This window comes from Balaenoptera acutorostrata, chromosome 14 (assembly GCF_949987535.1).
Source record: "Balaenoptera acutorostrata chromosome 14, mBalAcu1.1, whole genome shotgun sequence".
NCBI lineage: Eukaryota > Metazoa > Chordata > Mammalia > Artiodactyla > Balaenopteridae > Balaenoptera > Balaenoptera acutorostrata.
In genome coordinates this window covers 33902509-33916702 of record NC_080077.1, presented here as the reverse complement: position 1 = coordinate 33916702, position 14194 = coordinate 33902509, and the positions used below count along the sequence as shown (strand labels likewise).

At 37.4% G+C, this 14194-nt stretch overlaps 1 protein-coding gene across 1 annotated transcript in view; it reads left to right on the top strand.

Moving 5' to 3' along the window:
* The window catches only part of LAMA2 (laminin subunit alpha 2), a 646015-nt gene that overhangs the window by 503738 nt on the left and 128083 nt on the right, over positions 1-14194 (top strand). Inside the window, exons 33-34 of the mRNA XM_007190832.3 lie at positions 2277-2419; positions 4708-4806. Coding sequence (XP_007190894.2) covers positions 2277-2419; positions 4708-4806 — 242 coding nt within the window. The remainder of the gene's footprint in view (positions 1-2276; positions 2420-4707; positions 4807-14194) is intronic.

Sequence of the window (14194 nt, the reverse complement as noted above, 5' to 3'; positions counted from 1 at the left end):
TGGGATCATCTGGAATCTCTTAAATATACTGATGCCTGGGCCTCACCACAGACCCATCAAATCAGATTCTCTGGAGGTGGGTAGGGGAAACACCTAGATACCTATATTTTGTAAATCGCCATGATTTGTATGCAGCCAAGATGGAGAACCACTGACCTACAGTAGTGCTTTTCAAACATTAACATGCATAGGTCACATGGGAATCTTTCTTAAATACAGATTCTGGTTCACTAGATCTAGGATAGAGCCCTAGATGTATGTATTTCTAACAAGCTCCCAGGTCATGCCATTGCTGTTGATCTAGTAGTTATTCAAAGTGTGGTGCTCAGACCAGAGTATTAGTGGTCACCTGGGAGTTTGTTAGAGAAGCACATGCTCAGTCAGAGAATCAGAAACCAGGTGATTCAGTCACCTCGTGAATCAGAAGTGCTAGGGGTATGGCCCAGCCTCCTGTGATTTAAGAAAGCCCTCACATGATTCTGAAACCCACTCAAGTGTGAGAATCAGACTGGGTCTTGGTATTTCGACATAGTCAATTTGGTACCTAATTGTGTTCCAGGTTGTGTTTTCTACAGTTGCTTCATGTCAAGAGGTCTGTTGAAGCTTCTCAAGCACTTGCATTGAACTGAGGGGTTGAAGCCACGGCATTCTCTTCCTTTTACTTAGTTTCCATGCAGAGCAAATTCTCTTTCGTTCTGGCTAGAAGAGGAAGAGATCCAGCTCTAGTTTCAGATTCCTCCTCCAGCTCCCAAAGCCTCTTTGTTCACTCAGCTTGCAAGGCATCAGGAGCTTACAGCACCCCTGCAGGTGACACTCAACACTTACAGGTGTCACCTGCAAGGAGCTGATTTATTAAAAGCCCTGCTGGGGCAGTTTAATCCCTCTGAAGGGATATTGTAACTCACCTCTAACTGCTGTCCCATCACAGAATCACTCTCTGTACTACTTCTCTTTGTTTACAAGCTTCAGTTAATAGTTTTCTCTCCATTAGGCAGCTCAAGGGAGTCCTGTTTAGAGAACTAATTGAATTCTTGCCAGTTTGGGGCATGATCCAAAGCTGCTCCAAGTCTCAGTATTTTTCATGTTATATATTTTCCTCTCTTCTAACATGTGTATAGTTTTTATACCTCCATCTGCAGAATGTAAGCTAGAAATTATAACTGTATGCATGAACGCATATCTATCATAAATATGGTAGCACGTGCTTCTTGGCATGGAGAAGCTACATCTCGTTACTCTGATGCAAAGAGTGAAAAAAAATTTTTGAACTAAAAATCCAAACTGAATAGGTATATTTTATAAAGCCTCCAACAGAATCAATATCTTTTAATTTTAGAAATTGTACTATTTATGAGATTCATGTGATAATGGTGAAGAAACCATTGTTTCTCTCCACCACCCTACTACCATCCATCCCCCTTCCACCACCCCTAAATTTGAATAGTCCCTCTTTCTAATCATTGAAAAAATATAGGTAGAACACTAGCACTCTTGGCTACTTCAAGAATAAAGTTTTCCTGGCTTTTGGCAATTATTTATCCACAAGACAGGATTAGGTTGATCATCAAAGTAGGAATTTGTGGGACTGCATCTAATCATGAGTGATAATGTGCTGAATAGTTAAAGAGGAAGAGTTGGCAAATGCATAAGTAAGTAAGTGAACAAGTAAGTAATAAATAAATACATTTCATCATGAGAAAAAATAAATTGTAAAAAGACGAGTTCTTTTGACTTTTAAAAATATTCTTCTCAATAGAGGTCAAGCTAAAGAGTCATATGGTTTTTGAATATGTAATACCTGAAGCATGTGGAGACCCAATTGCTATAGACACTCCACATTGCAATCTAATGGGGCAATGTATACATTTTTAGATTCCAAAGCATATTTTATTGCCAATTACAGATTTCCTCTAGATTGTTCGTGTGCGACTCTCTGGGGCATTTATAATGTTATAGTCCGTGTTTTACCTCTCCTTTAGTACTTAGGCGATACACTCGTTTACCCTCAAAATCCATTTGCTCCTCCTCTTTCGTTCCCCAGTTTATATCATCGTCCATATTTCAGGTTCTGGGCAACAGGCATGTCTGCTCTTTTGTTGTTCTTTTCATCTTTTATCAACCATCATCCATTCGAAAGCATTAATTATCTGAGATGAGAAACATCATCTTTCACAGAACAATACTTAGGCCATAAAATATTTCATAGCTGAAATCTTTGCACATTTGCCTGGGATGCTTAGCAGAAGTAAATATCCTTTGCTGTTTCCCTTTCACAGTTTGTGGAGATGAATGCACCGGCCTTCTTCTCGGTGACTTGGCCCGCCTGGAGCAGATGGCCACGGGCATCAACCTCACTGGCCCACTGCCCGCTCCTTATAAAATTCTGTACGGTCTTGAAAATAGGACTCAGGAACTCAAGGTAGGTTGGAGCGGTAACAGCAAGAGCCAGGGAAAAAATGACAGAAGCTTCCAAAGGGGTAATTGCTGTAATTGGTAAATGCTCTTCCCATTGTCCCAAATCAAGGCAGGCAGCCGTTAGGGAAATTCAGAGACTTTCTAAACCAGTGTTTTTCAAACTTGAGAACTATAATTTACTGATTGCTCTTATGGAAAAAGAGGCTCATGTACCCCCAGTGTTTGGCCTAAATCAATTTTATTATGTTCCTTAAATATGTGCAAACATAAAATCAGATATGAACTCCTTATACTTAATAGCTCTATAAAATCAAAACAAATTCATCTTTACAAAAGCCTAAAAAAAATAAAATTCAAATTAAAAACATTAATATAAAATAACAGATGATTTTTGCTGAAAGCAAATTGCTACTTGCAACAAGAATATCATACTGACTACTTCCACATAGGTTCTTTCATCAGCATGTGACATGTGGTAACTCAGTTCTCCTACCTTTCCACCATTTGAACTAGAAAACTCTTTGTGAGGGGTCCTGAAATGACATTTGGCATCACTTGACAAGTTCTCATGATTTATGTGCTCAATCTGCCATATGATCAAACAGGCATGCAAATGTAGGTGCTAAGGTCAAGTGGCTCTGAGCATCTCTCAGGTGCCCAGCCTGGGTTCCAGAAATGCTTACATTAACATTTAAGTTTACTGTCAAAATGAAAACGCAAGGTGAAAATTTTGTACTAGAGAATGAGGAGACTTTTGAAAGTACTTCAACAAGAACTAATTTTGTTGTAAGAGAAACACTATTCTAAGACATCGTTAAAGCTTTCAGTAGTTAATGGGATAAAGAGGAAATGTTAAGGAAATTGGAGTTGTTTCACCTGAATAAAAAAAAGATGAAAAATGACTCCTTATACACTATCAGTCAATTACTGGATATTTATTAAGAAACTCTGGAATGCCCCAGTATTGCACTTGGTTCCCCAGGGGTTTCATGACCCCTATAATGCAGTCACTACCCTTAGGAAGCTTGGAGTCTATGTGGTTTAAAAATAGTTAAACGATAATTAAACAATTAGCAAAAATACATAATTACCACGTGCTTTATAGAAATTTGACATACAATAGAGTTCAAAGATTGGAGAAATAGATAAGATCCAGAGTAACCAAGGAATACATCATTAATGAAAGTGTAATTTGTGTTAGAACTTGAAGGATAGAAACAACTTCAATAGGCAGAGAATTATTGGTGAAGACTGGAGGAAGAAATCTAAGATTTATTCACTAGGCACTGGCGGACATTCTTCTAGGGAATATATTCTTTAATTTAGACCACAGCTTTCAAAGTAAGTATTATTATCTTTATTTACGAGAAGAAGAAACCAATCATAATGATAGCAAGAATAACATTTATTGCTGAGTATCTCTGTGCTAGACAATTGACTAAAGTCTTATGTGAATTATCATACATAGATTTTACAGAAACTCCAAGAAGTAGGAAAGGAGTACTGTATTAGCTATGTTTGTCTCAGATAGCCAGGTAGGGACACTGAGGCACAGAGACAAGGTCACATGGCTACTAGGTACAGAGCTGGGACTTGGAAGGAGGTAGTTTAACTTTAGGGCCTGTGAGAATGAAACTACCTTCACACAGCTCAAAGAGAGAAGGGCTTTGTTTCGTTCATCACTCTCACAGAGTGATCCTGTCTACTGTTAGTGTTTGGTGAGATTGATTATGTTCAATAGGAGAGGAAAATGGCCCATCTGTGAGTGCCAGGCCAGCTCCTACAACATTGACGCCATGCAGTTAGTTAGTGTCTGGCCAGGCAGGGTGCCTGTCCTCAAAGAAAGAGGTAATAAACCTGTAAACTGTATCTCTGTTGATTAGAATGGGAGCCTTAAAGACTCAGACAAGGTTCATCATGACTCTACCCCTTACTGGCTGTGCAATCTTGCATAAATTTTTAACTCTCTTTAAGCCACAGTTTTCTATATACAAAATGAAATAACATTTATCTCATAGAACTGTTGTAAGAGCTAAATGAAAAACAAAACAAAACAAAAAGACCTGGAACATAGTAATGTCTCAATAAATTGCAACAGTTTGTATTATTTGCCAGATTATTCTGAACGGTGCTTTGTAAGTGCCCAACTGAAATAGTTTCTTTCTCTCTTCTCTGAAGGTGAGAAGGCTAAGTTCTTTGTATATAAAGAAAAAATGTGTTCTTTTAAATGTTCAACCCATGATCACTGCAAGACCATTTACTAAAAAACATATGGAATGAAATCTTTTTCAGCATTTGCTCTCACCTCAGCGGGCCCCAGAGAGGCTCATTCAGTTGGCAGAAGGCAATCTGAACACGCTGGTGACAGAAATGAATGAACTTCTGACCAGGGTAAGTTGGCAAAATCATGCTTCTTCTTAAAGCAGATAGATTATGTATAATTAAGGAAAATTACTTCAAATTTCTGAAATGAAAATCTTGTTCTTCCTAAATCCCAATTTGGTGCATGAAATAGATGTATTTTTGACTTGCTACTTCTGCCACAGATAAAATCTGAGAACCCAGTAGCACAAGAAAAGATTGGGATACATACTTGGGAAGTGTCAAGGACAATGGCTAAAAATATCAGAATGACAGTATATTTTGAGTACTCTATCCAGTAGCTTCCATGGTAAAGTTTTTATCGATTCTGGATTCCCAAAGCCCTGGCTCTGACTATGTAAGGAAAAAGAAAAACAAGTGAAAATACTTGTAGTCTCTTTGATCTCATCATAAGATTTTTGTGTTTGTATAGAAATACAGCCTAAATCATTATCCCCCCACAAAAGAGGAAATCTTCTTTATCATGAAAATCCAAAGCATTCAAGACACTTTTTAGAGTCAGAGTGTAAAGTCCATGTTGCGTTTATCTGACTTTTTAAGATATTGGGAGTTTTAAATTTTCAAAACTGCAAGAGGGTTAAGGTTCCTTTCCCTGATACAGAATGAAGAAAACAGCATAAAGTCTGCCATCTTGTGGCGAGAAAAATGCATGAACTGGAAAATTGGCCTGGAATTTAGGGATCCAGTTTGATTATCAAAGAACTTTAAATGACAAAAAATATTGGAGCTAGAAGGTTCTTACAGATTATCTAGACCATTTTTTTAAGAAGAAATCCCTCAGGCCATGATAGTGAAATGAATTAGCAATGGCCATGTACTTCACCAAATTCAAGGACCTAAGTAGGACCCAGATACCAGATTCCCACTGGCCCAGTACCATTTCCACCTAACCTGCTGCTGGCTTAGGAGAATTTCCACAGGGAAATCAAATGGGATTCTGAGCACGTAATGCTAAACAATGGCCCTGATGTTACAAATAGCATACTAAACACTTTTTCAGAATCTCCTTCCAGCAATGTGGAATGTACAAATACAGAACAGAGTTTCTTGCCAAATGTAGTTAGATATTAATCAGATTAATGCGTACAGATTGTCTCATATCAATTCAATAATTAAAAATTTTGTATTGGTTATATGAATACACTAAATAAGAATTTTTAAACGGATCATGCCAAAGTAATCTCAATTCAACAGCGCATATGAATGTTCACCACATACAAAGCCCAAGCGCTAAGTGTTGGCAGATGAAAGATAAAAATGAGGCTCAGTTTGTCTTCAAGGAGGTTGCAATCTCGAGTGGGTGTGTGTGGGGGGGGGGTATATAAGCATTTGGGTATGTGGAGGGTAATATGGGACAAGTGCAAGTAAATATGTAACACAGCATGAAATAAAATAAAGGAATGTACCTGATAAATACACACAAATGGATTAATTTAATATTAATTTAATGTTAAGGGTAACTAGGGAAAATTCCATGGAACAGAGGCCTTTCATTCATTCATTCATTTAATTAATCCTTACTAAGGGTCAAATATGCTGTAGACACTATAACAGAATGACAGACACTGGGAAAAGAGGTATAAGCAAAACTGACACTGTTGATTACAGCCAAATGACCTGAGCCTTTAATATTATTATTATTATTACTTTATTACTTCTTAACCGACATCCTTTCATCTTTCCAGCAGACTCTCACATACTAAATTTTTTTTAATGGACTTTGTATTTTTGAGAAGTTTAAAGCAAAATTGATTGGAAAATACTGATATTTCCCATATGCCCCCTGCCCCAAGACAAGCACAGCCTCCCGCATTATCAACACCCTCCACCAGCGTGATACGTTTGTTCCAATAGATGAAGCTATACTGACAAATCATCACCCCTCAAAGCCTATAGTTTACTTTAGGGTTCACTCTTGGTATTGTACATTCTATAGATTTTGACAAATGTTTAATGACATGTCTCCACCTTTATAGGATCATTTAGAGTGGTTTCACTGCCCTGAAAGTCCTCCATGGTCTGCCTAGTCACCTCTCCCTGTTCCTTAACCCCTGGCAACCCTGGCATCTTTTTACTGTCTCTATATATCATATATCATATAGTTGGAGTCATACAGTATGTAACCTTTTCAGATTGGCTTTTTTCACTTAGTAATATACATTTAAGTTTCCTCAATGTCTTTTGATGGCTTGAGAGCTCATTTCTTTTTAGTGCTGAGTAGTATTCCATTTTCTGGATGTACCAAGTTTATTTATCCATTCACCTACTGAAGGACACCTTGGTTGCTTTTAAGCTTTGGCAATATGAATAAAGCTGCTATAAACATCCAAGTATATAAGTTTTCAATTCATTTGTGTGAAAATCAAAGAGTGCAATTGCTGGGTCATATGGGAAGAGTGTGTTTAGTTTTGTAAGAAATCTCCAAATTGTCTTCCAAAGTGGCTGTACCATTTTGCATTCCCAGCAGCAATGAGTAAGAGTTCCTATTGCTCCAAATCCTCACCAGCATTTGGTGTTGTCAGTGTTCTGAATTTTGGCCATTCTAGTAGGTATGTAGTAGTATCTCATTCTAGTTTTCATTTACAATTCCCTCATGACATACTATGTTGAGCATTTTTATATGCTTATTTGCCATCTGTATATCTTCTTTGGTGAGATGTCTGTTCAGGTCTTGCTATGGAATGAATATGTGTGTGTGTCCTCTCCAAAATTCCTATGTTGAAATCCTAACCTCCAAGGTGATGATATTAGGAGGTGAGGCCTTTGGGAGGTGATTAGGTCATAAAGGCAGAGCCTTCATGAATGGAATTAGTGCCCTTATAATAGGGACCCCAGAGAGATCCTTTGTCCCTTTTTGCCATGTAAGCACAAAGTGAAAAGACACTACCTATGAACCAGGAAGCAGGCCCTCAACAGACACCTGGGATGCCTGGGATGTGATTTTGTGCTTCCCAATCTCCAGAACTGTGAGAAATAAATTCCTGTCATTATCAGCCACCTAGTGTGTGGTATTTTGCTATAGCAGCCTGAATGAACTAAGACTCTTCTCATTTTTTAATCGAGTTGTTTTTTAAATTATTATTAAGTGTCCTTTGTAACAGTTTTTTATTAGCTTTGTCTTGCAAATATTTTCCCCCAATCTGTGACTTGCCTTCTCATTCTCTTGACAGTGTCTGTCACAATGCAGAGTTTTTAACTTTAATGAAGCCCAGCTTATCAATTATTCCTTTCATCAATTGCTTTGGTGTCGTAACTAAAAAGTCATCACCATACCCAAAGTCATCTAGATTTTATACTATGTTATCTTGGAGTTTTATAATTTGCATTTTATATTTAGGTCTATTATCCAATTTGAGTTCATTCCAATACTATTTTTTAATAAATTTTTTAATTTTAAAATAGTTTTAGATTTACAGAAAAGTTGTTGCAAAGATAGTACAGAGATTTCCCATACACTCCATACCCACTTTCCCCTACTGTTAATATCTTGGTATGATATATCTATCACAACTAATACACTAATATTGATTATTATTATTAACTAAAGACTATGCTTTTTCTTCAGTTTTACTTAATGTCCTTTTATTGTTTCAGGATCCTATCCAGGATATTACATTAAGTCATCATGTCTTCTTAGGCTATGGCTTCTAGAATGTGACAGTTTCTTAGGCTTTCCTTGTTTTTGATGATTTTGACAGTTTTGACAAGTTCATGTATTTTGTAGGATGTTCCTCAGTTGGGGTTTGCCTCATGTTTTTCTCATGATTAGAATAGACATATAGGTTTTTGTGGGGAAGACCACAGAGATAATGTATCATTTTATCACGTCATATTAAGAACCCATGCAATCAATATGTCTTATTACTGTTGATGTTGATCTTGATCACCTGACTGAGGTAGCATTTGCCAGATTTCTCCACTGGAAAATTACTCTTTTTCCCCCTTTCCACACTTCAGTACCATTTTTATCTGCCCATTCTTCAGATCTTGTAACATAAAAAGCCTAGAAATAAGACATCTAAAAGTAAATATCTCCTTGATAAAGTGAGGATGGGGAGGAAAGAGAAATCCTCACCTATTTTTTAACCTTGTCCCCACCAGAAACAGGACTGTCATGGAGACCTTCAATATTCAAGTCAAAATGATCAATTCTTTCTTTGCCTGTGGTCAATCAGCGTGATAATCAAAAGGTGTATTGATACACATGTAATCATAACTAGAGGGCTAGAGGACATAAATATCCACCAATATTGGCTGAGACCCCCCAGTACCTTTATCTCACAGCCATGAATGATTCAGCAGTTGGGCCCAGAGTATAAGTGCAGGGGCCATGACTTCCTATTATCCATGGCTACGTTAGAGGAGATAGTGCCTAAACTAGGAGTGCACATTAGAGTTACGTGGTGCCCAGTCTCACCCCCAAAGGTTGTGATGTATTTGGTCTGAGGCACAGTATGAGCACTGGGACTTTCAAGAGCTTCCAGATGATTCTGATGTCAGCCAAGATTGAAAACCACGGTGAGCCTAGAGGTACCCGGTGCTTCCAGCTCCCTTTCCTCTGGAAAGTGCTTTCACTGCTACAGCCAATCTTTTTGAGAATCCTTTTCTCTACTTTGTTAGCTGGCGAGTCACTTTATCACTAATACATTCTTTATGTTTGTTAAAACATCTGGCAAGTCTGATCCTGCATAGCTGGTGTGAGCTGCCTTCTGTCCTTCAAGTGCTTGTATATTTTGTGCTTATCTTTTTCATGAAGCGATTTAGTTCTCTAATAGCCCTTGGTAAAGAGAATAATATTCCTCCCCCAGATTAACATTTTAAACATTTATTTTATATAATTTAATGTCAAATATTACATAAGCAAAATGTTGTATAATCATGTATCTTTTTCAATGTATTTTAATTTATTGTCATTCCATTTCCCCCTTGGAATATAAGTTTTTTGAATATGGCAATCATATGTTACATATTCATACTGTCAGACACTATGATTAGTGTGGAATATTGAGATGCTTTTTGATGACGACTCCATATACCTCTGTAGCTACTGTCCTTACCTCCCTCTTTCATTTCACAGCCAAATTTTTTCAAAGACTTGGTCTGCTTTCACTTCGCACTCCACTGTAGTCTAGATTTCCACTCCCAGCCTGCTACTAAAACTATTTCAACAAGGTAATCGGTGACAAGCTGGTCACTAAATCCAGTGGAAACTTTATTTTACTTGGACTTCCTACAGCAATTGCCACTTTTGACCCTATCTTCCTTCTTAACATACTCTCCTCTCTGCTTTTATCTTAATTCTCAGACCTTTCATTTTCAAGCTCTTCCTCTGCCCATCCCTCAAAAGTCAATTACCTTGGGGTCCAGTCCTCAGTCCAGACCTCTTCTCACTTGTAAACCCTCTCTTTTGGCTTCGATCGCCACATATATGTTTATGATTAATAAGTCCATATTCTCAAGACAGACTTCATTCTCCTGTTTCCGTCCTATGTACCTAACTGTCAACTGGACATCTCAAATTAAACTCACCATCTTCCTCTTAAAACCCATACTTTCTTCTATTTAGAACACCTCAATGATTTATCCTCCAATATTTACCAGTCTCCCAAAATAGAACTAAACGGTTGCTCTTCATTTTACCCCAACCCAATTCAGAGGTCTTCTATTACCTCTCTTCCTAAGTTTTATCTAACTCCAAACAAGTATTATTCCTGTGGCAGAGTGAACTTTCTAAATCACAGATCTGATCACATCATTCTCCTCCTTCAAATTCTCCATTTTGTTCATTGACATGTGATGCTCTTTCCTCGTGATCTTAATTCCTCAGCCTCATCTCTTCCCCAACTCATGCTCTGGTTATCTGGACCCTGATGCATTGAACATATAAGCCAGAAACCTAGAAATCTTCTTTGATGCCACTTTCTTCCTTCTCATCCTCCCACTTATTTAACCCATTACCAAATACACTGGGTTCCACTTCTGTGTATAGATCTCATCTTCACTACCCTACTCTCGTCCAGCCCTTAGTTTGGGATTACCACATTAGCTTTCTAGCTAGTCCAGCTTTTATTCTTATTTTCCTTCTGATTGTTCTCCAAGGTATAGCCAGAATGCACTTTTGCTATCCCAAATTTGAACATGTCACTTAAACTAGTCACTAGTGCTTAAACATGTGCTTAAACTAGTGCTTAAACATGTCACTAGTGCTTAAACTCGTCCCCCTGGCTTCTCATTGCTCTTCAGATAAAGGCCAAAGTCTCACTTTGGCCACATCTCACACCACTTTGACCCTGGCCATCTGTACTCCAGCCATGGTATCCTTGAGTTAGTTTGTCCCACAGAGCCTTTCCGGACATGTTTTCTTTAGCCTTGAAGTAAATCACTTCCTCCTACATCTTGTTAACTTCTGTTAATTCCAATTCACTTTCTAAACCTCAGCTCCTCGAAGTCTACCGTAAGTCTTCTGTGATATTCCAGGTGTGATGTGATTCCTCCAATCTTGGTATAATTGTGTTATACCACTGTGCTTTTTCTTCAGTTTGTGGTTATAATTTATTTTCATGATCATTAAACAAATACCTCTCTATCCCACCAGACTATACACTCCAAAAGAGCAGGAAGTGTGGGGTTTTTTTCCCTTTACCACAATATTACCAATATCATGTATATAGTAGGTGTTCAGTGAATATTTGTTTAATTAATTAATTAATTGTGAATAATTTAAAAAATAGCATAAAAATAAATGAAAGGTATAGAAACCCACAATAAGCATTAATTTTGAATTTCTCTAAAATGCACTAAAATCAGGCATATAATAATATTGAGTTGAATATTTTGCTTTCTTTGATAAACATCTCTTAACTGTTTATATTTCATAAGGGGTGAATGCAATGTAATAGACTGAACTATATAAAATATCAAAATTTAGCTTTATGTACCTTGTCTCTTACTGTATATTGAAAATCAGATTTAAATGAAGATGAGGCATTTCCAAAATGATGAAACTAGTTTTTAAATGATTTAAGTGCCTACTATATATATATAAACACATATATATATATATTTACAATGCCTTATTTATAGTTTTAAAAGGTTTAAGTTGCCAACAATGTTTTTCATTTCTGCTGTTATATTTTAAAAGAGAGAGAGAATTTGTAGAGACGTGGATAGACCTAGAGACTGTCATACAGAGTGAAGTAAGTCAGAAAGAGAAAAATAAATATCGTATATTAACGCATATATGTGGAATCTAGAAAAATGGTACAGATGAACTGTTTTGCAAGGCAGAAATAGACACACAGATGTAGAGGACAAACGTATGGACACCAAGGGGGGAAAGTGGAGGTGGTGGTGGTGGTGGGATGAATTGGGAGATTGGGATTGACATGTATACACTAATATGTATAGAATAGATAATAAGTTGCTGTATAAAAAATAAGTAAATAAAATAAAATTTTTAAAAAAGAGAGAGAGATAATGTATAACAAATCACGCTTGTTTATTTGGAACTTTCAAAACTGACCCCTGAAATATTTAAGGAGAAATTTCACATAGAACTGACTTATTATCATTCCCCAGGGTCAGTTGATTGTCTCTCTCCTTGTGTGCTGTCTGTCCTAGTAGCTTGTCCTAGTACTTCACTGACCCTAGTACTTCAAAAATATATAGAACCGGTAGTGTTTGAAGATGACCCTAAAGAATATCATGTAAATGATTAGATCTCAAATTTAAATTTAGCAGAAAACCTCTGCAAATGCAAAGGTGGATGGCATCTAAGCAATGTTGTCTACTCAGTAGTTAGATTTGCTCCATTAGATTCTAGTTTTAACATAAAGAAGGCGGAAAATGAAACACACTAGTAATATCCAACCAAGAAAATTTTGTGCAGATTTCAAGAGGCACAGTGAGAACTGCTTGAGCTAAAGTAAGAAAGTAACAGCTACATTGTTCAGAAGTAAATGAATGTGTGCCTAATGGTAATGCGTGCTGCCTAGATATAAATACTCAAAAAAAAAAAACCCACAAAGAAAATAAAAGGAAAAAATACCTAGTTGAGTGAACTTGAATGTAAAAAAAGATAATCAAAGGTAAGAGAGATACATGCAAAGCAGTGTGTGAGCTATCATTTACAAAGGAACACTGGAAATATGTAGAACAGAGGTAAGAGAAAGTAAAAATAAGAAAATCTAAGATAGAGAATGAAAGGAAGATTGTACAACATATTAGGATAAATGAGAAGACATTTGTCAAATACTCAAAGGACAAGATAATAGTGAGTTAGAAGGAAGCTGACTAAGGGATGGGGATGGCAATTTAATAAAATACAAGAAGAGCCAAACTGAATCAGGCAGACAGCTCCTATCATGTACTATTTAGCCTTCATCTGTAACATTATCAATAGCCTGTCCTGGATGAAACTGAGTTTTGTAAATTTCGCTTTTTACAATCTATTACCACTCCCCATAGGTGATAGTGTATTTGTAATTGCCTTCCTTTATGGAGTCTCTCCTGGGTGGTTTTGACAAGGTGATTCTTCAACTTCATTACTGTGTAATGAGACAGGATTTTTTTTTTTTTTTTTTTTTTTTACCATGCCGCACAGCATGTGGGATCCTAGTTCCCTGACCAGGGATCAAACCTGCACCCCCTGCATTGGAAGGCAGAGTCTTAACCACTGGACCACCAGGGAAGTCCCGAGACATGATTTTTTTTTAATGTATCTATATGATGTTCTGATATGGATTTTTAAATATGTTTACTAAAACCTAAAGCTTATGCACTTAAAATACATAAAAGCTGGAGCCATGTCCCTCCTCCCACCCAGAATGCTTAACTTTTTCAAGTATCTTCCTAGTCCTCCTGAATGTTAGCCAAACATAAGTTAATGTTTAATACAGACAGCATACAAGGCTGTGAGACAGAAAATTTGTGTCTTGTCCCCTATTTCCTATATGTGTGAGTTCAGGTAAGTCACTTAACCTCTTCATACCTTCATCCTCACCAGTGTGAAAATAGGGATCATGCCCTCTATGTATCTCTAAAGGCAGGAAGAGTAAACGAAACACAAGAGTATTGTCAGCCCTCTGAACACGCATATCAGTCTGGGGTACAGCTGAGCCTGACAGTGTAACCCGCTTCTTAGAGTGCTAATATCATAAGTCAATGCCTTTTGGTCCAGGAATCTCACATCTCCTCCTCTCCTGGAGTGCAGCCAAGAGAAGAAGCACTTTTTGTCTGTGCAGAAGGAAGGCTATCTTCTCCCTTAGTAAGTACTGTGCTGGCCATAAAGATTTCTGCCCACCCCCAGCCCCTACCTCCACTCACCCCCACCAGCGTGGTATTTGGTGTGCAATCGCAGGCTAGTTTTGAATTACCAGAAGGCCAGTGACTAGAATGC